The 23,703-nt window shown below is 39.7% G+C and overlaps 1 protein-coding gene, 3 non-coding genes and 2 pseudogenes across 4 annotated transcripts; 4 read left to right on the top strand and 2 right to left on the bottom strand.

Annotated features, from left to right (window-relative positions):
• Window positions 1–7,549: 7,549 nt before the first annotated feature.
• LOC113325643 lies at window positions 7,550–7,746 on the top strand. The gene has a single exon (XR_003348098.1). It is a non-coding gene; the product is annotated as a U2 spliceosomal RNA (small nuclear RNA).
• Window positions 7,747–8,679: 933 nt separating this feature from the next.
• LOC113325600 lies at window positions 8,680–8,811 on the top strand (annotated as a pseudogene).
• A 725-nt stretch (window positions 8,812–9,536) lies between these two features.
• LOC113325622 lies at window positions 9,537–9,715 on the top strand (annotated as a pseudogene).
• Window positions 9,716–10,018: 303 nt separating this feature from the next.
• On the bottom strand, window positions 10,019–10,143 carry LOC113325627. Its single transcript, XR_003348084.1, has one exon. It is a non-coding gene; the product is annotated as a U6atac minor spliceosomal RNA (small nuclear RNA).
• A 378-nt stretch (window positions 10,144–10,521) lies between these two features.
• On the bottom strand, window positions 10,522–13,952 carry LOC113322809 (protein KINESIN LIGHT CHAIN-RELATED 1). Its single transcript, XM_026570962.1, has 2 exons — window positions 11,720–13,952; window positions 10,522–10,800 (listed from the first exon to the last, which is right to left on the bottom strand). Exons 1-2 carry the CDS (start codon window positions 13,624–13,626, stop codon window positions 10,797–10,799), a joined length of 1,911 nt encoding a protein of 636 aa, XP_026426747.1. The 5' UTR covers window positions 13,627–13,952; the 3' UTR covers window positions 10,522–10,796.
• A 462-nt stretch (window positions 13,953–14,414) lies between these two features.
• On the top strand, window positions 14,415–14,632 carry LOC113325639. The gene has a single exon (XR_003348095.1). It is a non-coding gene; the product is annotated as a small nucleolar RNA U3 (small nucleolar RNA).
• The last annotated feature ends 9,071 nt before the right edge of the window (window positions 14,633–23,703 follow it).

Here is a 23,703-nt window from a genome sequence, read left to right as displayed (position 1 = left end):
CTACTACGGAAACCCCAACTAAAATTGCAGAACAACCCAAGCTCATGAGTGATGCTCTGGTTAAGGCTGCAAAGCAGGTAAAGTAGAGCAAAAAAACATTAAATCCCATTTGCTGAATGCGAGAACCCTTAAGAATACGTATGCATTTGTTACATTGATGGTTTAATTGGATGATTGGGTAGTTTAGTTGTATTGTTTCGGTTATAGTTGATATACTTCTCGAGATAATCTAGTTACACTGACGATAATATTTGCCTAATAAGTATGAATTGCCTTCAAATTTTGTCATCCTTGAACTCAAGTCATTTAATTAAAAAACGTGAATTGATTCTTCGAGCCCGTAGTTAAGTGCAGGAACAAATGATGCAATGTTTGCAAATCTTATGTAATTATTCCACTTTAACTTCCCAGATAGTCAAAAGTCCTTATTTACAGTTTACTCTTTGGATGTACGTAGAGTGTGGATTCTGAAGTGATCTTTGTGTTGGTAGCTTTTTATTGTTGTGCTTACTGGAATTAGAACACAAGTTTAGCATCTTTTCTTGTACTCTTGTAGTTATGTATTATTGTTATTACTTTTTTTTTGTTGATATCACATATCCTTTTGGCTCATATTCAAGTACTCTTGATGATTACTCATTGAATCTTCTTTTTACATACAACTGAAGAGTAATAAAACTAGAAGTATTGCTAGAAGCAGTGACAGTTCTAACATTTTGTGGCACCATCAATACATAAACTTCTGCAATGAAGCCATCACATATATTATTAGCTGATTCCACAAAAACATGGTTTTGCAAGCTAATTTTCATTGGATTAAATGTGATGTTATTTTATTCCCTCCACAAAAACGATTTTGGTTACCAATAGACATGTATGTACGCTCTTAAACTTCTCTAACCTTCAAGTTTGTCAGGAAACATGGTACACAAATTACTGGTTCTGTCTAGGAAAGCCATTGTTTTTCTTTTCCTTTCATATAGATTTATTTGGTTTCTCTTGATATCTTAGTTAACTTCTCATTGTCTGTGACCTTATCTAAAGGTGTAACAGACTAACATATGTTGTTTTTGGGGCTATCAAAAATTCTAAACTAGTGAGCATGAAAACAAATAGATTTCTTGATACATATTACTGATTAATATAGCTACAAAAGATTTGAATAACTAGATACAACTGATTTCATGATAATCATATGAGATAGTTAACTTGTCAGATGGAGTAGTCGGTTGGTTAATTGTCTTCTTTCTACCTTAGATTTGAGACACTCTCTTTCTCACCACTCTCTTTCGAAAAAACTATAAATATGTTGTAGTAGCAAGATGTGTGTTCACCCAACAAAATTATAAAGCCTTGTTGAGTGGAAGACTGTTGCGAAGGTGTTCTTTGTTATTCTGATGTTATGTAATTCGCCAACTAGTGTGTTTTTAAGTACTACTACATTATTGATATGTTACAACTCTTAATTAATCTTTGTTAATTAGCTTTGAAATGTAGCGTATAAAGAGATTTTGATGTTGATTGGTTTTATCTGTTATTGTGCAGCTTTATTTGGTGATCTTAGTACGTATTCCATCATTGTAGATGATGATTGAAGAAGAAGGTCATATGAAGAGCTTTTGATGATGATACTATCTTATATGAAGAACAAGGTTACGTGAAGAACATGAAATTATGCTGGGATTCATCATCGATTTTGAAAAGAATAGAACTTTTGTTTCTTGAGACTACAAATGGCTTTCTGCCTAGCAGGATGCTTTTGTTTGTTTATTTTTCCCTTGTTAGATTGGCAATACCATTAGATAGGCTGGCTCTTATTTGCTGTGTTGTTGCAAGATTTTTTTTTGTTTTTTCGGAAGCATTTTTTGTATAGATAGTCAAGGTACTAATAACCAGAAAGTCCAGAACAAAAAAAAAGGGTTATACCCGTCCCGCCAATTAATGGGTCGGGTAGGATCTTACCCGTTTAATGGCGGGTAAAAAGTTTCTTACCCGCCAGTTAGCGGGTAGGGTGGCGAAATAAGCCATATCTTACCCACCCTACCCGTTGTGCAACCCTAGTATGGATGCATCTCAATTTTAATATTGACAGATTAGCAGTGGCTTAGAAGATCAAGTCACATGGAAACTCACTTTGATGGTGGCATGCTGGATAATCTGGAAAGAAATATGTGAAAACATCTTTGAGGAAAAAACCGTTAACCCTATCTCAGCTGCCTCTAGAATTCGTTTTCGTTTACAAAAATTTTCTCTATCTCTACGGAATTATTCTCCTGACTACCCTGAAAATATTAATACTCCTGAACTTATTCCTGCTAGTATCTCTACAGTTTTTGCCGATGCTTCCTTTGACCATGTTACTAACACTGCTGGCACTAGTATTGTGCTTATTTCTAATGCAGGTACACACACAAGAGTCAAAGGATCTTATGCAGTTGGAGTGATCAACCCTGAAGCTGCAGAATGCATGGTTATATTGGAGGGCTCTGAGATGTATCAAGGAGAAAAAAATCACTGAAATACATCTTATAGCCGATGCAGAAATAGTTGTGAAGTCTATTATGTATGATCTTAGGCTAGTCAGATGGGAGAATAATCACTTTATTAGCAGTATCAAAACTCTGGTTTTCTTCTTTAAGTTTTTGCAAGATATCTCATGTTAAAAGAGATTTGAATAATGTAGATGATAGTATATCTAAGAGAGTTAGGAAAGACAAGCTTCTTATTGAAGAATTCGTGGATTTTTCTCCATGGATAAACTCTGTATTGCGCAGGCAGATATTGCATGTTTCTTCTTAATAAATTACATCCTTTATCTAAAAAAAAAACATGACTTAATAAAAACAAAAAGATAATCGACCAAAAAGACAAAATAAGCTGAAATTGACAATCTACTTAGTCAAGATACTATCGGTTACAAAAACATATTCATAAAAAGAATCAAAAACATAAACAAAAATACTGAATCAACAAAAAAACTGACAAACACTGATTTCTACACAAAAGATAGATTCTACACATCTTTTCTACACAATAATCAAATTATATGTAGTACGACATATACGTACTGCTGGATAAAACAATCACGAACTACAATCAAACATCAAAAACTCAGATCTATACAACCAATCTGTAACTAGTATATCTAAACCAATAAATCATTTCAATTTAGTAAGACTACACCAAAACAAACTATTATACAAATAAATAAAATGAACATGAATTTGAAGAACCGGAATTGAAGATTAAAATTAATGGTGATTCCTAGACAAAGCACAAGCATATATACACAAAGAGAAAAACGTATGTATCTTATTATAAATACAAAAATATCTTTTATTTTCAGTGCTCCATACTGCTAATTCATAACCTGAAAGTCAACAGAGAGGAAAACAACACTGATTTAATGCAGTATTAAATCATCGAAAAAAGAAGAGGAAACCTATTGATGCATAGTAAACACAGAAGAAAATAACAGTATATCATATATGTATTAATGGTTCATACACGAAAGCAAATTGAAATCAAACCTAAAACCAACAAAATAAAATGAAAATAATCAAATCTAGTAACAAGATGAATAAAACATGATTAGATATCTAGATCTGAACTATTTTCATAACATTGAAGTAAATAATCAACTAATCAAGCATAAACCCTAAAGAAAAATATTTTTAGAAGAAGAAAATCCGAATGAAAACTAATTAATATCAATAGTAAGAAAACAACCTACCAATTACAAATATGAGTTTGAGTTGACGAATTGATCAAGGACCTCAAAAGATCTTTATCATTGCAGCTCTTCTTTGAAACACAGATCGAGAGAATGACGAAAAATGAAAAAGTTTTAGTTACCCTGCTTTAATACATAGGAGGGTGTTTTGGGAATTTAAAAAATATGTCTTATAAGTTCCGCATGTGGATAGGGCCTGAGGATACATTTTTTGGGTCCAAATTTTTTCTTTTAAACTAATGACCTCCAGTTATAGCTTCTTAATCGATCGAACAACCATTACATTAGTGCCTATTGCTAATTCTTACTTGTTTAAAAGCTAAAATATCAGAACTTAACGATAATTCGATATCACCTTATTCTGCTCCAAACTGGATTCATCTTAGATCAAAAAATCCTGAACCAATCAAGGAATTATTGTTTTCTGGAACAAATTCTAAATCTGTCAATCATTTTGAGGCCTTTCACGATCTCTCAAACCAAAGTAAATAGATTTGGAGTTAAAAATGAAAAAGTCATTAAACATACGTTTTGATATAGATTAAGTATATATGGATTGATGATTGTAGTCTAATACATAAAATGGTGTTTACATTTATCGTAGAATTCTTACTTGACATACTTAGAGAACTATTCTAACACGTTAGTATGAGATTCTTCAGCAAGCTTTACAACTTCTTTATTTCTAATGCCGTATTTTTATTTTTATTTTGCTCGGTAAATAAAGATATACTAGAAACGGCTAAATCTGTATAAACATTACAGACCAGTCCCGACAAATTTATAAGGAGAGACAAACCAGGAAAAGAGGTAGCTGGCTTAAAAGCCGGCAAACATACTCTCATTGTCCACCCATGATCGACCCCGTTAAAAAGCTTCAAAAAACTAGCCACCTATAAAGTTAAAAATATTTCACAAATTGATAGCATAAGTCAAGGATCTATTTCTTGGCGAACAATAGTAAGGCTTCCAAAAGCACAGTTAAAGTATGAAACATATGCTATCGGAGAAAACTAATATGTAGCGGCCGAACCAGAAAGTCTAGTCTACTATAGGAATGCAAAGTTTGTTCGGGATCGGCAAAAAGGCAAAAATAACCTTGGCATAGGTAAAAATGGGCTTGGCAGCATGCAAAGTTTGTTCAGGATAGGCAAAAAGGCGGTAAAGGCTTGGGCTAGGCAAAATTAACCTTGACATACGTAAAAATGGGCTTGACAGCCATGGTTTTGCTCCGGCAGTGCTTGTCTGCCAAATTCATTATACTTATACATGAACCACTTTTTAGGGACCATTGTTTTTTTGGGGGACCATGGTCTTATTAGGCCAACCTCCCTATATTTATAACGGGTTTTCTAAATTTAGGTAAATATACATTTACCCTTTATTTTAAGTTAAATTAAAACTAACTGAATAACTATATAAATCTAATCATATACATCTAATCTAAATGAATTTATTAACCAAAGTCAAAAACAAAAACAAAAAAATCGAAATTTTTTAGTTTAAAAAAAAAAGTATTCTCTTCTTCTTCTCTCTTTCCTTGACGTTCCTCGTTCGATTGAAATAATCATCAATCTTTTTAATTAGTTTTTTGATTGGGAAAATTGAGTAGAAATCATCAAAATATGGTTTAAATGGAAGTTAAAGTGGCACGTTCAGTTATGAATAGTTTTAAAAAAACTAGCTTTGTAACTGAACATTCTGAAACCAAGAACACGAAGAACATTTCGGTTATCACGAATTTAATTTTTCGTAACCGAACTCCGAGTTCGGTTGGTTCGCAAAAAATAGTTTTAACCGAACTCCTCATTGAAAACCAATATATTTTGTTTGGTTGGTTAGGTTAGTTGGATTTTTTTTCTCCTTTAACCGAACACTTGTATTCGAACAACAAATGCTGAGTTCGGCTGGTTCGCAAAAAAAATTGCTAACCGAACCGAACCCTTCTCTGAAAAATCAATATGTTGAGTTCTGTTGGTTCGCAAAAAAAATGCTAACCGAACCCTTCTCTGAAAATTAATATGTTGAGTTCGGTCAATTCGCAAAAAAAAAGTTTTCTAACCGAACTTCACTCTAATATTGAGTTCGGTTCAGTCGAAAATTAATGTTGGAAACCGAACATTACTCTGTATAATCTAGAATAAAAGTTCGGTTACCTGTCCCGGAACCTATTAACCGAACTCATCAAAATCTCCATTAAAAGCGAATTCGGCTACCTGTGTATTTTGGATTTATTAACCGAACTACATTTGCAGAAAGTTTGGTTACATGTTCTTCATATAATATAACCGAACTATGTTGACCTAGTTGAAATTTTTTCTTAAGATTTTCATTTTAACAAAGTTAAAAGCATACCTCAATATTCACCGATCTCAACAAAAAAAAAAAAAAATCTCCATCTTCTTCTTCTACTACTTTAATCACTCAATAAGTTTACTTCTTTTTTAAAAAAAGAATCATCTATTAATTTAACCTTAATTAATGGTTAATTATACTAATCATTACACAAAAATAATCAAGAGCCTAGTTTTGGTATTAAAATAAATATATGGATAAGGGGTGTCCTCATACTACTTCAAATAACTTGTCCAAAATAAAATGACGACCCCTCAACAACAACAAAAAAAAAAACATGATGCCTAAAAAACGGTTCTTATACATAGACGAGAACTATGACGGTTATAAGCATTATTTAAAATTAAACGTTTTGATAGAGCAAAACAGTCCCGTAGAAGAAACAAAATAGGCTCCGAATCAATTATTCCTTGGAGGAACACATTATTTAGTACTCCATATACCATGTTTTACACTAACTACAAGTAAAAAAGTACACTCGTAAGTCATAGCTACCAAATTGACGAAACTTTACATGATGGATACCTTTGTAAGTCATGGCCGAGATAACTTGCAGTAATACAGATTTAAAAGCCAAAAATCAAGGTGGTACCTTACGAAAAACATCGGAAACAAGAAGAATTCAAAGTTTTGAATCCAAACAACCAGAAACATATCTTTGCAGACTTCCAGTTTCTTCAACACATCCACTTCCTGAAGTTGAACTTACAATTGGTGGATTTGACAACACTGAGTTCCTGCGATTTTTCACCCTCTCTCTCTAATGTGAATCCCTATTCTCTTACGCTATTTTTCTTGCTTCAAAACGAAGAGAAGAAATAGTAAGAGAACATCAATTGGTAGTTGAGTTCTTTGTAGTGGAAAATGTTTATGAGGCGGGGAGCAAAACCTATCTGAAAATGACCCTTTTGTTTCCTTTATTTGGGTTAGGTGGTTTTGGGCGGGAGCTAATCGCATCGTTTAGACCGTGAGTGCTGTAGACATTAGATGTCTCGCCGGCGTGGCCGGACCGCCTAAGCGCCCTTGTTGTCAAGGAGAACACTCTTCGCTCGACCCTTCTCGATGCCGATAGTTCGGCTTTCCGTCACGTTTTCAAATCTCCGCACTAATCCACTTTCCCGGTGACACCCCTGCCAAGTACATCCCGCCCTACCGGAGCTGTCCAGTCCGGAATAGCCCCTAGGCTTGATCCATCGAACTTCTGATCCAACCCGGCCACCAACGATAATCGACCAGTCGTATTTCAATTTTTGTGGACTAGCTGACCTGCCAGCAAGAAATTGACCGCCCTTGCTTGCAAAATCTATCCCCATAAGAGAAGCAAACGCCATGATGACATCGGTTGAAGAAACTGGGTGGGAACATCAGAAGTTGTTATCAGTTTAGTCCCACACGGACTAGTTAAAGCCGAGGGATGGAAAAGAGAAGCTATAAAATCAGAAGCTGGAATTGAGAACCAGCATATCTTTCTCGGCCTTCTGGCTTAGATCAAGTATAATATATGTTCTTGTCAGTTTAATATTTGATACGTGAGTCATGATATTAAATTAATTTTTTTTACTTGGGAGTTCTCACCACCCACACGATATTAAATTAACTTTTTTCACGGGGGTGTTGCAGTGTTCTCACGCGTCGCCTTTGTGTCTGGCGCGCCCCCACCAAATTAAGAAAATGTTAGTGTTGGCTTGGACTGTGTTTCTCTGCTGTTACTTCAACCTAACAGCAAAGTTCGTAGTTTGCCCTCTTCTGCAGTAGCCACAGAAGCAATAACTATTGGCTGAGTTTAGTGTTTTAGGTTGCTCTTACTGCAACCTACATCCTGTCCAAAGTGATAGTTTCCATCTGTTATGTTCTCACCCGTCTGCAGTCTAAACAACTGGTAGAAGATGGCGAATTGCAATTCAATATTATGCATACAAGATACAACACTAATTTTCCATCTGATTTGACTCTTCATAAGAGTCCGTCGGTGTTCACTTCCCACAAATTTTTATGCATGATCTCCTGCAACACTTTCAGCAGCAGGCTATGTAATTCTTTGGCCTTCCATCCTGCTCTTTGACTACCAAGTGATAATTTCTGCTTGCTATTTATTCCTGATCTGTAAAAAAGCATATTTGATCCTTTAAAGTTTTTAAGGGTTTCAATAATAAAGTCCACCTGGAGTCAGTTACGCCCAAAACTCATCTGATTGAAATTACACACACATACAAAACCCATTGGCTGCACATGGTCTTGGACAGTCCACAGTGCAAGGAAGCACGCGTTGTTTCATTTTAAGTTCTGTTTTTGTTCAGACGAGGTTGCTAAAATTTTACCCAAGAAAAACAGTATAGGTTATTAAGTAGTCAATAGGAGGTTTCACGATGATGCAGATCAATGATGTTATACTAGTTCAGCCTGATTGACTGTTTTGTAAGACTCCATGCTTGTTCACTTACCATGAATTTTAAGGCCTACATGGCCCAACTTCTCCCAATGAAGTAAGAAACGAACAAAGTCCTAAAATGAAAAGTAGTAGTAATAGAACCACACCGGTCAGACAAAAGAAATCACGCCTATAAGATAACCTTGAATTGCGACTAAAGATCATACTTACCTGGACGGGGTCAATGGCTGATCATCAAGGGTCATGGCCTAGGTAGGTGACTTCCATTGTCCTAAGGGGCAGAGTCTACGTCATAATTTGTTTCTGAGTGGGTGTACGTCCGCGCTGCCCCTGCCAATATTACAAGCCAAGCTTTTGCCGTTGTTGGTTGTCTCTGCATTCCCAACTTTTGCAATTGTTGCTCTCTAGTGCATTTTTTCCGGATATAGATTACCTCGATTCTGTTTGGGATGGAGTGTGCTGATTCTTATAGTTTGTTTTACCTGCTGGTAAGGTTGATCAAATTTCACCATCATCTTGCACCATTAATACGATAACTTATTCAATTGTCTACTTTACAGAAGTCATCAACAGGAATGATTTGGTGGTTAAAAGTTTACCCTCAGGCCTCAGCAGTGCACTTGAAAATATTTAAACACGGAGTCGAAAAGTAATCCACAGGTAAGAAGGATACATCTAGTCGAGTTAAGCGCTAAAGAAACAATTGTGAGATGCATACGGCTTTGACACATTAAGTGCAGAAACCAGAAAATGGTAGAATGCAGCACACTTCCCAAATAAGACATTTCAAAATTACAAACAAGTGGATATACTTACTAGAAACTATAACATTGTCTGAGTTTTTTCAAAGGTATCAAGGAGCAGATGACACCATCTAAACATGATTGATACAGCGGGAGGTTGCCAATCCAGACATCCTGCACCTAGGTGGTTTTATAGCAGAAGTTAATATTGGTTATTTAGGACAAGTTTACGAGGAAAAGAAATGCTTTTGTCCCACATTGGTTATTTCGCGAATATTGTGACCTATAAAAGTCGAATTGTGAAACTGAAATAAGCATACCTTTCTCGGCTTTTTAGCTAAGATCAAGTGTAGTATCTGTTCTTATCAATTTAATATCTGATACGATATTAAATTAATTTTTTTTCATGGGGAGTTCCCATCACAGAAGCTTGCTGCTAGGGTTCTCATCCGTCGCCTTTGTGTTGCACTAATGTAATGGTCTGGCGCACCCCGCCAAACCTAAAAGAAAATCTTGGATTGGTTATCTGCTCTTGTTCATAGTTGCCCTCTTCTGAAGTAGAAGCGCAGGCAGCTAATTCGAAGTTGTTTGGCACTATGATTTCTGAACAAACAAAAGTTCAGGCAATTCTATGAAATTTTGTTACCAACCCCACAAAGAGACTCTTAATATACAAACAATGAGGTCAAATGGAGATTCTGCATCATGTATCGATGAAAAGAAACTCAGTTTCATGTCCATGATTCATTAAGAAAGTCAGGATTCCATGCCTCTGACACCAAAAACCGAAGTTGGTTAAAAAATTTGTGGTAAGATCCGCCGAAGCGGGTAGCCTTAACCAGATGTGTGGTAACAGGTAAGCTCGAAAGCTGTTCCCGTCCCTGTCAGGGGAGATGCCAACCGTCTCTCCTTTCAACGAACACGTTAGCTCAAGCCCAATCAAAAGGTTATCAAACGTAACACTCCTTCGATAATAAACACTGTGGGACTAAATATATAAGCTTGTAAAGTCTAATAATTTAACTTGGAATGATGCATTCCTTCTCATGTAGATGGAGACTGATAATGGGAATGGTAACAAGTTAAACAAAATTCACCATCCTCTCTTGCACAATGAATAATACAATAATATTACAGAAATCAAAAGACGTCATCTCAAAAAAGATTCTGATTTTGTGCCCACTGATATGGCCAGGAAGACATGCTGCCATTAGGTGCAGCATTCAGTACGAAGATGGGACAGTTAGCATCATTCCAAGTCATTCGCTTAACTAAATACGCTCAAATGTTTACTTTCCATGTATAAGATGGGACAGTTAGCAATTTCTCTACAGCTTTTTTGTCCATGTCCTTACACATTTGCAACAACTGTAAAGAATGCCATAACCATATCAAACCAATAAATATTGAAGTGCAGCTGCAACAGTAAGAGGTAGAGCAATCCTTGAAGTAGACAGCTAAATGAAGGCTAGAACGAAGCTAAATGCAAAAGACTTTTAAGTGAAACCTATGACTACTTGGGCTCCATCCTAATGCAGTTTGCCATTTTCTTTGCCAGCTCCGAAGACAATGATATTTACCTGCATCATGAATCAGTATAAGATCCTTTCGCCGGGTAATCTAGACAAGTATATTTTGTTCTTCATGCTACTATTGGACAATTATTGAGAAACTTGAAGTGTTATGAACAATAAATATGCATTCCTAAACTTTCGAATCTCACCCATATCATTTTGGGAAAATCCAAATGTAAACATTAACAGAATTTTCGAAAGTAACTTAGATAGACATCGTTTAACTGTTCTAAGGGCTCTGTGAAGAACTTCCCGGCTCTCTGAATAAAAATTTCCAGTGTTCCGTTTCAGTCTAGGCTAATACGACATAAAAACCCCGTTTTTTTCGCAGAAAACTGGGCTTGTTAGAGCATCCAAAACAATTATGTAAAGTAGACCATGCAAATTTGTCCAACTCCAGAACATGAGTTTCCCTCGTAATGGCAAGGGTCAACAACATTACTTGTTCAACAATGTGGAAGTACCACTCAAAAATGGCCAAACTGAACATCCAGAATAATTAAAAACAAGAATGAGATTTCCACAACAAATATCGAAGGTGAGTCTTGAAGTTGGATGGAATGATTTCTCTTACAAAGGGATTGTGATAGTCCACTAAAGTGCCAAAAGGACCTAAACTTTTGCCACTAAAAATGACGTTGTAGTAAATTTTATCCCAAAACATGTCAAGAGATGCAGCAGACTTAAAAGGTTGTGTGATGTCAGAGTTGTGCACAGGGTAAATATCAACGGACACGAGAATGAAAACAAAATTACTCAATGAAAAATAAACCAATGTGCATGCTATGGAACTGTGTACAAACAGAAACTTCCTAAAATAGGGCGAGCAAACAAAGAAAGGGAGTTGCAAGTGTCGTACATGTATATATAGATTACTAAATGTAGATTCCTAGATATATAGATTCCTCTAATATCAGATTTTTACCTTCTGTTTAAGGCACAGTCACTGCTACGAGGCAAAGGTAAAGCCTTTCTGGGGGAAACCTCATCCTCATCATTACAGGATGACCCTTGGGCCTTTTCCTTTAATTGCTCAAGGAGTTGACGAGCTTCTTGGATTTCATCATGCGCACTGGGTCCATGGCTTTCCCATGCATCAATTACTCTCTGCTGGAACTCTAATGCAAGAGTATAGCTCCCCATGGTTCCATAAGCTTTTGAAAGGTTTTGACAAGCATCTATCGAATCTGCATGATGTGGACCAAGTGAGACATCCATGACTTCTTTCGCTGATGCAAACATCTGTGCAGCTGACTGAGGCCTATCCAGCTCGAGATATGCAGCACCCAAATTATTGTAGATATACCCAACCCCGAAATGCTTACTCCCAAAACTCTCCTTCAGCCTCTCAACTGCACTCTCCAAGTATGGAATTGCTTGAGGTACCTTACCGGTCAGTAAAAGCAACCAACCTAACCTAGCAGAGACACTACCTTCAGAATGAAGTTCTTGAGGGACGGTCTCTAATATAGCCAATGATTTCTTCAATAATGAGATAGCAGCTTCAAGCTCGTTCATAGTCTCATAAAGCATAGCCATCTCTGTGTAAGCTTCTGCAACTTCCACAGGAGCTTCAGATTCTTTCTTGCCAAGAATACCAGAAGATATCTCTAAACATCTCTTTGAATCTTCATATTTCTCTTGACTGCACAAAGCATTTGCCATTGATATGAAAACGAAAGCTCGAGTCTTGCTATCTTTCTCTGTCTGTCGCACAACACCCCCCAAAGTGGAAACTGCCTCGTCATACTTCCCCAATGCAATTTGTATATTAGCAGCATCGACTTCTGCTCGAAGCAGCTCTGACTCAAGCCCCCATTTCTTCAAAAGCTTTTGAGAGAGTTCATTTTGCTCTAAAGCCTTTTCGTGTTCTTCCAATCCCGTATAAACAACACCAAGAAGACGCCGATCCCTGGCTACTTCAACAGAATCATCCCCTAATTGTTTTTCATGAATTTGTAACGCCTTTAAGCAATACGGTAACCCCTCTTTAAAATTCAAAACAGCAACATAAGCTTCAGCCAATTCTCTATTTGCGACACCCATTTCCCTACTATCTGGCTCAAGAACATACTGCTTTAACTCCAAACATCTCTTCAAATTAACCAAAGCCTCTTCCCTTCTACCCAACGCAGTTTTTACATTCGCTAACTCCATCTGAACAGCATGCATTACAGGTCCAACATCACTTTCATTAACAGTACCCTCTAATTCTAACCTACTCAATATCCTATTAGCTCTATTCAAATACCCCAAACTATCATTAAACCTTTTCAAACTATAACAAGCAGAACCCATTAACTGTAAAGTCATTGCAACTGATAAAGACACTTTATTATTTCTATCAAACACATCCAAAGCCTTATTAGCAAATTCTAAGGTTTTTTCAGGATTCTCACCTTCTCGATCCAAATGAAGACCCACTTTCAAATAAGCCCATCCAAGCTGTACATCATTGTTGCCAAAAGCAGATTTCATTGCTTCCAAAGCTTCCATAATCTCCTCAGTCGACACAGCAGACTCAAATTCATCTTCAATTTCAGACCTTTCCTTCTTTTTGCTCTTTCTGGGGTTTTGGTCAACTAAACTACTAAGATTCCTACATGGGTTGTTCTGAAATTGATGGATTTCCTGAAGAATTAATCCATGGGTTCTGTAGCAGGGTTTGTGATGACGATGATGATGAGTATCTGAAAGTTGTGATTGATTTTGTTTATTGGGTGTAATGGATTTGATGTCAGATACAAAATCTCTAAAGCAAAACCCAGAAACGATTCTGCTGGGATGAGTAGCAGCAACCTTAGACAACAGAGAGTACGAATATCTTCTCATGACGGAAACTCAGATTTCAGGGAAGAATTTCATTCTGATGTTTTTAGAATGAACCCTGAAAGTGTTACAACTTAAAACCCTCCCCCAAAGGACCTATTTTGGCCCACGTGCCGGGTACTAATACTGAATAAATAGACAGGGGCAGCCCTGCGAAGTTTCATCGTCGCGGTTCCTAAACTAAGCAGAAGCTCTGAAGGTATGACGAAAAATGTGAAGAGCAATACTTTTGAGGTTTATGGGAAGATTTACATACCTGATGAAGAAATTGGTGATATGCCGCTAAATAATAATGCAAAAGGCCGGAAGAGAGAACGCCGTGAACAGAAGATGAAGAAACAAAAGGGGGACAATTCGCAGGGAGCGAAGAAGAGAAGAAGCAGCAAAAGAAAGTTGTTGCAGAGTAAAACCTGGGTTGGTGTCCTTTGATCTTCTTTATCATCATTATTAAGTTATTTTTGTTATCTTCTGTTGGAATTTAGAGAGATTGGTTTTATTTAGAGTTATAATTAATGTTTGGAAATCAGAAACCTCTGTATGTAATTTTTAATTATCTAATCAACTGATTTCAATCATTGATTGATTTTTCTTTTTATGGTTATATTTAGGTTCTTAAGAATTTAGGGTTCTTTTGTTAGTCCCCACAACCACAGGACAGCCAAGGGTTTTTCAAGAAGAGCATATCCCTCGCGCAAAGTTCCATAGGCTTGTACTCCCAATCATTTAGTCCCATATTGTTAATCTCCAACAGACAGCGTGGGTATTTAACGTGCTAGATTTGGGAAATGAGCACGACCTTACTTGAACAGGATCTGTTCTATAGGCTCGTACCTCTGTATCCTTGAGTTCTAAGGAGACAGGAACCTCAGTCTGGTTGATGAACCAGGACCGCATGACCAGAGCGTGATTAATGGTGCACAGGCCTATGATGTAGGCATTGTCGCTGTAGATGATCGTTCTCAGCTTGGCTTTGGCCTGCTGTGGTGGTTGTGCGGTTGTCTGACAGACTCCCAAACTTTTTTTTTTTTTTTTACAACTTACTCTATATCTCTTTGCTTTTCATTTTAGGTGATTCCATCCTTTTCTTTTATTGAACAAGTCATTTGCTCATGAGCAAACTTTTTGCCAGTGTTGGAAATAATACTCTAAAAGTAGTACAAATATTTACATGATTTTGTGCAGGTCATGAGGGGGATGCCTGCAGTAGATAGCGACCTACCTGCACTTCAAAATTGGCACACTATTGTGTTGATCAGGTCAGGAAATATAGCTTTCTGCTTCCACTGCTTGCTGGTTGGAATTACAACTCCCTGCTATAATAGGAATGTAACATGTAGTAGTTAATGACAAGAGAAAACTATCCAACTCACCTTATGCAACTGTATCTTGTTTGGTGGAATATTCATGCTTATCGGAGCTGAATTAGTTCTTCATAGAAATAATTCTAAATCAATAATTATAAAGACATTTTGGAAATAATTTGATTGTACTCCGGATCCAGCAAATTGTAAAACATGTGTTTGTGGGATATGTATCTTCAAATTTAATATTCCGGCTATATGTCGGTTTTGAATCTTTTGATGGTCCTTTCATTTATAAGATATTAGTAAGCTTTTTGTATGTACACCTTCCATCATCCACCACGTGTACAGAAAGAGACACGTGGAAGGCATGCAAAACAAGATATCGGAACATGATAGCAAACATCTCATCAGAAGATGCCACCGGTCAGCAGATCTGACGGTCAGGGACAGAGGATCACAGAGGTATGATGGCTCAGAGGAGCACCAGATAATACCCCTTGGGTGTTATCACACCCAATCCCGAGGAAGATCACAGATCAACGGCCGAGAGGAAGTTTGGCTGACACAGATGTGACCAGACAAAGAGACACTTGTCTGACACGAGCAGACACCCATCTACCCGCATAAAATACCAAAGAGATATACACGTGTCAATCGGCTCATGGAAGAGGCGAGGATAATCCTTCGTATTCAAGCTCAGGCCGCAGCATATGCCGAAGACCTCTGCGTAATAGGCACAAAGCACAAGAAGATAAGATTACAACGACGCCTCAGAAATGGGACTCACGTTCCAACCCTATAAATATCCCTCTCCACTAAGAGAGAAAGGGGGTCGACCAATTGAGAGCAATTATAGGAGAATATAGGAGAGAGAAATAGGAAGAGTAAGTAATCCCCCTACTTCCGCAGACCTATGTATACTCTAAAGTCATTCGACTATCTTTGTAACCATTCAATACATAGTGAAACACCAGCCCCGTGGATGTAGGCCTTAGTGCCGAACCACGTAAATCTGTCTTATTTACATTTCAGCACCTTACATTCAGCGTTAAACTTCATATGCTTTACATTTATACTTGATTCTTGGTTTATTCCTTTATACGAACATTATTTATGATAATATTCGACTAGACAATGACAAGCCCGAAGGCTTCGAGTCGATGAATCGATATAATCATCCCCTTTACGCATAGGACGTACAATTCTAGAATTAGGATGTATGCGAGTATTGTTTGTGAACACGTGGATGGCTTCGTGATTTATGTATTCACAATCTGGCGCTAGAAACAGGGACTTTGTCCGGTAAAAGATTTATCTTATCCTGTGATTTCACCTTAAACGCGCGTTATGGTTGTGCCCTATTCTGGGTTCAGCGTGCTTTCAAAACCTTTTTTATTCTGGGTTCAGCGTGCTTTCAAAACCTTTTTTATTATGGGTTCATGGTCTTCATTTTCACAAACACCATTTCAAAGCAGACAAATCCACGACTATCTATCACAGATTTGCACGTAAGGCGTTTTTCTTTTAAAACTAAGACTTAATAATCCAGATTCATGAGTTCTCGCGACGAATCTGCCTTTTCAAGAGTTTTCTTTTTCAAAATTAGTTTGAAAACAAGGTCCATGATTGTTTATTAGAGGATTTGTATTGCAAAAACTAGACCGATGGAGTCTTTACATTTTTCTTTTATTAAGGCCCTTGGGCAGCTCATTTCCTTCCATTCCAATAATCTTGCGGATACGAATGGCACTAACCCGATCCTCGTGGATATCTTTGGTTCTCTTTATTTATTCCCCTATGCAGAAAAAGATAAAAATGGAAAAGATACTAGAGGCAGGAAAAACCAAAGCCTCATCAAAGGAGACACCGAGGATTACCCCGGTCATGACCCGAAGCAAGCAGAAAGGAGACAAAGCTAAAACAGCTACTCAGAGGCAGGATGCTGCGGAAATCACCTCACCTATGAACACTAACTCCATTGCAGCCGCGGCTCTCAAAGCAGCAGCCACAAAGAACAACGCAACTGTTGCGGCCCTCCAGGCTACAGAAGCTAACAAGACTTTGGTTTCAAACCAAATCCATCAACAAAAAAGGGGTGGCAGAATCTATGACACATCCCCACATCCACCAGTCTTCGGAATGCCGTCAACCAACGGTCAGAATCAAACCATACCAGTGGTTTTAGTACCGCGGGTGGAAGCTCAACCGAGGGGACCAAACTTGGAGATACCAACAATTGAAGCTGATCCTCGCCACCCTTAATACACACAGTAGACGAAGGGGGAACTATGGCCGTAGGGGTACAAGCCGGAACTCCCAATCAGGGATCAAACCAGTCCCACCGACTGATGGTAGAGCTCGAAGAATTGAAAAAGAGCCAGCAGGTCTACGCAGATGCCGTAGCTCTTCTGGCCAGGGAGAACCAAGACTTGAAAGATAGGATTGCCCAAAGCACGAAGACTAGCCAACAACTGGACGAAGCAAATTCTAAAGCACCAGAGCCTAATCGAGACCGAAGAATCATCCTAGCAAACGCCGCCAGGGGAAGCAGTGCATCCGATCCGGAATATGCCGCCGAAGACTTAGACTATTATGACAGTGAAGTTCGAAGAAAGAAACGCTCAACTGAGCATGAGAACGTGGGATATTACCGCAATGGAGGAGCTGCGTGATGAGATGATGGCTGAGATCAGGCAGTTAAAAGCCAGACAAGGCGGAGGAAGGCTTGAAGAGGTGATGAAAGAAGCTAACTCCACGCCCCTAACTCATCGCCTGGCAAATACCCCCATTCCGTTAAAGTGCCCTGTCCCAACTTTTGAATGCTATGACGGATCCAGTGATCCCGCGGCACATATCCGGTATTATAATCGTATCTTAGCCCGATGGAGTCAAAACGACGCCGTCCTCTGTAGATATTTCCCATCAAGTCTGAAGGGATCGGCTTTGTCTTGGTTTGACAACCTGCCACCTGATTCCATCAACTCCTACGATCAACTCGCAGAGAAATTCTTGAGAACCTACATGTACAACAAAGCTGTCAACACCGGAATGGATAAACTTTTTTCTCTGGCAATTGGTTACAAGGAGAACACGAGGGAATACACCAACAGATGGCACAAGATCTGCCAAGCCATAGGGAGTGTGGATCCCGTAGTAAGCATCAACTGCTACAAGTGGGGATTAGACCGAATGAGTCCACTATTTGTTGAGATCCACGGAAGCGTACCTAAGACAGAAGGAGATCTTCGAATAATTATTGAGAAGTACGCTCGTCTTGAAGAAATCCAGCGTGAGAACCCGAGGGCACAAACGCAGAGGTCTCACCGTACCAATTCCGCAGAACAAACCAGCGGGGCCAAAAGAAATAGCTCAGTGGAACGGCCTCACGAAGATAGGAAGGAACGAAGAGATGAACGACGAAAAGACGATCGAAAATTCGAAGATCAGGTTTACACGAAGCTCAATGCTAGCTACGCTCGGATCTTGCGAGAGATCAAAGGAAGGGAAAATTTGGAGTGGCCGTGGTCTAAGGGAAAACAGCCCCCAAGAACCGAGAAGTCTAAAGATTACTGTGAGTATCATTGCTTCAATGGACACCAGACCGAGAAATGCAAAAACCTCAAAATAATGATCCAAAAATTGATTGATGCTGGCGAACTCAAGCAATACATACGAAAGGAGGTCACCGAGGACAGATCCAAACGAACCAAGCAAGTCCAACTTCCAGAGGGAAACCGCACAATCAACACCATCTCGTGTTCCGAAGCCGCAGGGCCCTCACTTACAGCGCAGATAGGAAAGAGGCTACGGAAGCAATTCGAAGACCACTGCGAATTATATAAGATTGATGGCGTAGAGGTGGACGAGCACGAAGAGTGGATGGACGCACCTATCATCTTCGATACTGAAGATATCGAAGAAGATATGGAAGACCATAACGATCCCTTGGTCCTCACACTACCAGTGGCCGGATGTAACCTCAAAAAGATCCTCATCGACGGGGGAAGCTCAGTGAACGTTCTATTCTACGACGCCTTCAAACGGATGAAGCTCCATGATGAACACTAATGACCTCTTATTACACCATCTACGGGTTCAACGGAGCGCCCACAAAGCCATTGGGAGACATCGTGTTGCAGGTGAACGCCGGGCCCATGAAAGTAGAAACACGATTCAGCGTGGTTGACGCCCCATCCCCCTATAACGCCATTATTGGACGAAAGTGGGTACATAAACTCAAGGGAGTGGCAGCAACTTACTACCAATATCTCAGGTTCCCTACACCCGAGGGAGTGATGGAAATCAAGGGAGATCGGGTCTCTGCAAAAGAGTGCCAGACCACTCAGGATCGTATCAACAACGAACAGGAAGAGCAGCGAAAAACCCAAAGGATCAAAAATAAAGAAGCTGCGAAAGAAAAGGCCATAGACCTGTTCCTCAAGGAAACCACAAGGAAGGGCTTGACAAAGGATGATAATGTCCTTAACACAGAGGCAAGTACTTCAGCAGCCAACGAAGGACAGAAACATACCAAATAGCAATTAAAGAACGTCCCAGTCCTTGGGGACCCGAAGCCGGTGTTCACACCAGTGGAGCCCGTAAAAGAAATCAACATAGGAACGGAAGAAAACCCGAAGATGATCAAAGTAGGGACCATAATGGACGAAAAAAGAGAAGATTCCTTAACCAAATTACTTAAAGAATACGCGGATGTATTCCTGGAAGTTAGGAGACATGCCGGGGATTGATCCGAAAATAATCCAACACGAGCTGCGCATCAAACCAGGCACGCCACCTTTCAGGCAGAAAATAAGAAAAGTTGCACCAGAGTATCATAAGGCAGTAGAAAAAGAACTTCGGAAACTACTAGAAGCAGGCTTCATCAAGGAAGTCAAATACCCTACATGGATCTCCAACATGGTCGTCGTTCCTAAGAAAAATGGAGGGGTTAGGATATGCATCGACTTTACTAACCTCAACAAGGCATGTCCAAAGGACAGCTATCCCCTGCCGAGCATAGATCAACTGGTTGAAGCAGTGGAAGGATACGAAGAGCTGTCATTCATGGACGGATATTCTGGTTACAACCAAGTAGCCCTGGCAGAAGAAGATCAACTACACACACATTCTACACCCCGCATGGCCTTTATTGCTACACTAGAATGCCCTTTGGACTTCGAAACGCAGGGGCAACGTACCAAAGAATGGTCGATGCTATCTTCAGGCCATGGATTGGTAGTACCCTAGAAGTCTACGTTGATGACATGCTCGTCAAAAGTAGGCTGCGCAAAGATCACCACCAGGACCTGAGAGATATTTTCGAAGCAATGAGGAAACATCACATGAAAGTAAATCCAGAAAAATGCACTTTCGGTGTCACCTCAGGGAAATTCCTCGGATATCTGGTAACAAAAAGGGGTATTGAGGTAGACCCCGCGAAGATTCAGGCCATAGTGGAAATGCCATCTCCGAAGAATTTAAAAGAAGTGCAAAAGCTCAATGGGTCCTTAGCAGCCTTGGGCAGATTTATTGCCCGATCCTCGGACAAATGCAAACATTTTTTCAATATTCTCAAAAAAGGGAGTAAGTTTGAATGGACCGCAGAATGCGAAGAAGCCTTCCAAAGAATCAAGGAACACCTGGCTTCAATTCCAATCCTGCAGAAGCCTGATCCTGATGAGGTTTTGGCATTGTACATAGCAGCGACAGAAGACGCAGTTAGCGCAGTGTTGGTCAAAACCAATACGAAGATAGAACCCTATCTATTATGTCAGTAAGACCCTCAATTCTGCGGAAAGGAATTACACGAAGATCGAACAACTCATCCTGGCATTGGTATGGGCTACTCAAAAGCTGAGAACCTATTTCCTAACTCACTTCATCCGCGTCCCATGCAAAGCACCACTGGAAGCAGTCCTCAAAAGCGCGGGAAAAGTAGGTAGAATAGCCAAGTGGAACACCCACCTGGACCAATTCAACATCATTCATGAAATTCAACATTCCCAAAAATCCCAAGTTTTGGCGGATTTCTTAGCAGACCTCCCCCTGGACAACGATGAAGAGATTAGGGGATACCAGAAGCCGACGAGGAAAGCAAGAGGATCCATTGATGTCCTCGAACCCGCGAGTCAAAGACAATGGGAAGTCTTCGTTGATGGTTCCAAAAATAAGGAAGGGGCAGGAATAGGCATTGTCATCACCACCCCAACTGGAGAAAGGATCGTACAGGCACTCAGGTTAGAATTCAAAGAGCATACTAACAACATCGTCGAATACGAGGCAGTCGTACATGCCCTCCGCTTAATAATAGAGATGGGGGTAACTGATGTAAGACTGACAAGTGATTCGCAGCTTGTCATACGGCAAATAGGGCTCGAATACAATGTGTACGACGACACCCTCTCAGCTTACATGGCCTTGGTCCAAACATTGGCATCACAAATTCCGAACATCAAGTTCCGGCACTTATGCAGAAGGGATCTCAGGCACGCGGATGCCCTAGCATATATATCATCCATGCTGAAGGACAAGAGTATCGAAGCTATCAAAATAACAAGGGTATACGAGCCTTCGATTGCATCACAATTTTCCTTTGCTACAAATCAAGATACAGTGGAAGAAAATATCGAAGATCAGGTGGGAGAAGACATCCGTGACGATTTTGACGAAGAAGATATCCTGTCAAGAGCAAATCAAGACGAAGATTTCAACAACGAAGATGATTGGAGAATGATGATCCATGCGTTTCTCAAGGATGGAACCTTACCCGCGGATCACAAACAAACCAGGAAAATACTCTCCAAAGTAGGAAGATATGATCTTCGGGATGGGATCCTGTACAAGAAATCTTTCCTCGGACCGTTACTACGTTGCTTATCCAGGAAAGAGGGGCATCGAATTCTAAACGACATCCATTATGGTGACGCAGGGAATCATAGCGGCATGAGATCACTAGCCGACAAAGCAAAAATGCAAGGATATTACTGGCCCACAATGATACAAGATGCTGCAAGAATGTCCCGACGATGTGAAGAATGTCAGCGTTTCGCCAAAAAGATACACGCACCAGCAACAACGTTGAATTCTGTGGATAGTCCGTGGCCATTTGCAAAATGGGGCATAGATATCGTTGGGCCTTTCATCGAAGGATCAGGGAAAAGACGATTTTTGATAGTAGCCACGGACTACTTCAGTAAATGGGTGGAAGCCAAAGCCTTAGCCAGGATCAGAGACGTGGACGTGTTTACTTTCATATTCCAAAACATTATTTGCAGGTTCGGCATACCAGCGGAAATCGTGTCCGATAATGGTAAACAATTACAGGGGAAAAACATAGACATGCTCTTCGACACTTTCAAAATAAGGAAAAACAAGTCCACCCCCATATACCCTCAAAGCAACGGACAAGCGGAAGCTACTAACAAGACCCTCGCCCTTATCCTCAAAAAGCAATTAGACGAACACAAGGGGCGATGGTGTGAACAGCTACACAATGTATTATGGGCATACAGGACAACACGAAGATCTGCCACTGGGGAGTCCCCATTTCTCCTCACTTATGGAGCTGAAGCAGTCATCCCAACGAGATCCTCATGCCAACCACAAAGACCGAAGCATGGGAGAAAAATCTCACAACAGACATGATGTTAGAGAGACTGGACGACCTGGAAGGAAGGAGGGAAGCACATTGCAAAAGATGGAAAATTATCAACGGAGACTAGCGAGAGAGTACAACAAAAAGGTTAAGCTTCGAAATTTTGTAGAAGGGCAGTATGTGCTAAGAACAATCCCGCAGTATCAACGAGAGAAGAAATAGGGAAAGTTAGCACCTACATGGGGAGGACCTTTTATAATACACGACATTGCGGGAATCGGTTCCTACTATCTTCGCAATCTGAAAGGCGAGGTCTTCCGGCACCCTTGGAATGCTAAATGGCTCAAACCGCACTACCTATAGGAGCAGCGCAGCTTTGCATCTGCGTGAAGAATACCAGAAGAAGAAGGCAGTGTAACCGCTTTACATGTTTCTATCTCTGGACGAGGAGTAGCAGGCCTCAACCTATCAATCAAACAAACTTTTTTGGAAAATCTTCAAGAAAACGAAATGGTCAAAAGGCCCGCTGGATGAACGCATGTACATTACATGATAAATTAACAATATTGGGGAAAGTAGTTAATCTACAATCTCTCAGGGCTCCCCTATCAGTGTCTATGAGTGTAAAACCAGGGGGAAGGCACCCAGCAGAAAGAGATACCCAACCAATTTTAAGGCAGCGGGTCGACGGAATGGGTGCATGTAAATATTTTCAAATAAGCATTCCATATCCTAGAACGCTGCCTCGGCCCCCACCGTTTGGGAATCCTCTGGCCCAGGATTCGCCGGCGGGGTGTCAGGTCGCAAGACGATCACGAAGGTATTTACCTTCGGTGTCGCACCCAAACACTCTCAAATTTTTACAAAGCAAGTTATTTATAGTTTAACACTTCAAAATACTTAAAATAAAAAGATGAATTGATAACACAGGTATGCCAAAAGGATGATCCATTTCATAAAGAGTTGATTACAAGATTCAGCAAATAAGATAAAGCAGGAAACACATCAAAAAATGATCCGAAATTATATAATCAACAAGGATCAACTTTCTATGACTAATAAAAGAAATCTACTTAGATGATACAGCTCCATCAACAGGGTTGTCTCTGCGAGATGAAGGTACGCTACCACCTGAAGAGGGCCCAGAAGAACCAGGCAAGGGAGCGGGAAGGGGACGACGCG

Source organism: Papaver somniferum, chromosome 11, assembly GCF_003573695.1.
Source record: "Papaver somniferum cultivar HN1 chromosome 11, ASM357369v1, whole genome shotgun sequence".
NCBI classification, from domain to species: Eukaryota; Viridiplantae; Streptophyta; class Magnoliopsida; order Ranunculales; family Papaveraceae; genus Papaver; species Papaver somniferum.
Note: the sequence above shows the minus strand (reverse complement) of the source record. Positions and strands in the feature narration are given on the sequence as shown.

What these genes read in the sequence shown, in the direction of transcription:
- LOC113322809 (XM_026570962.1), bottom strand. Translation starts at nt 13,626, where the DNA reads ATGAGAAGATATTCGTACTCTCTGTTGTCTAAGGTTGCTGCTACTCAT.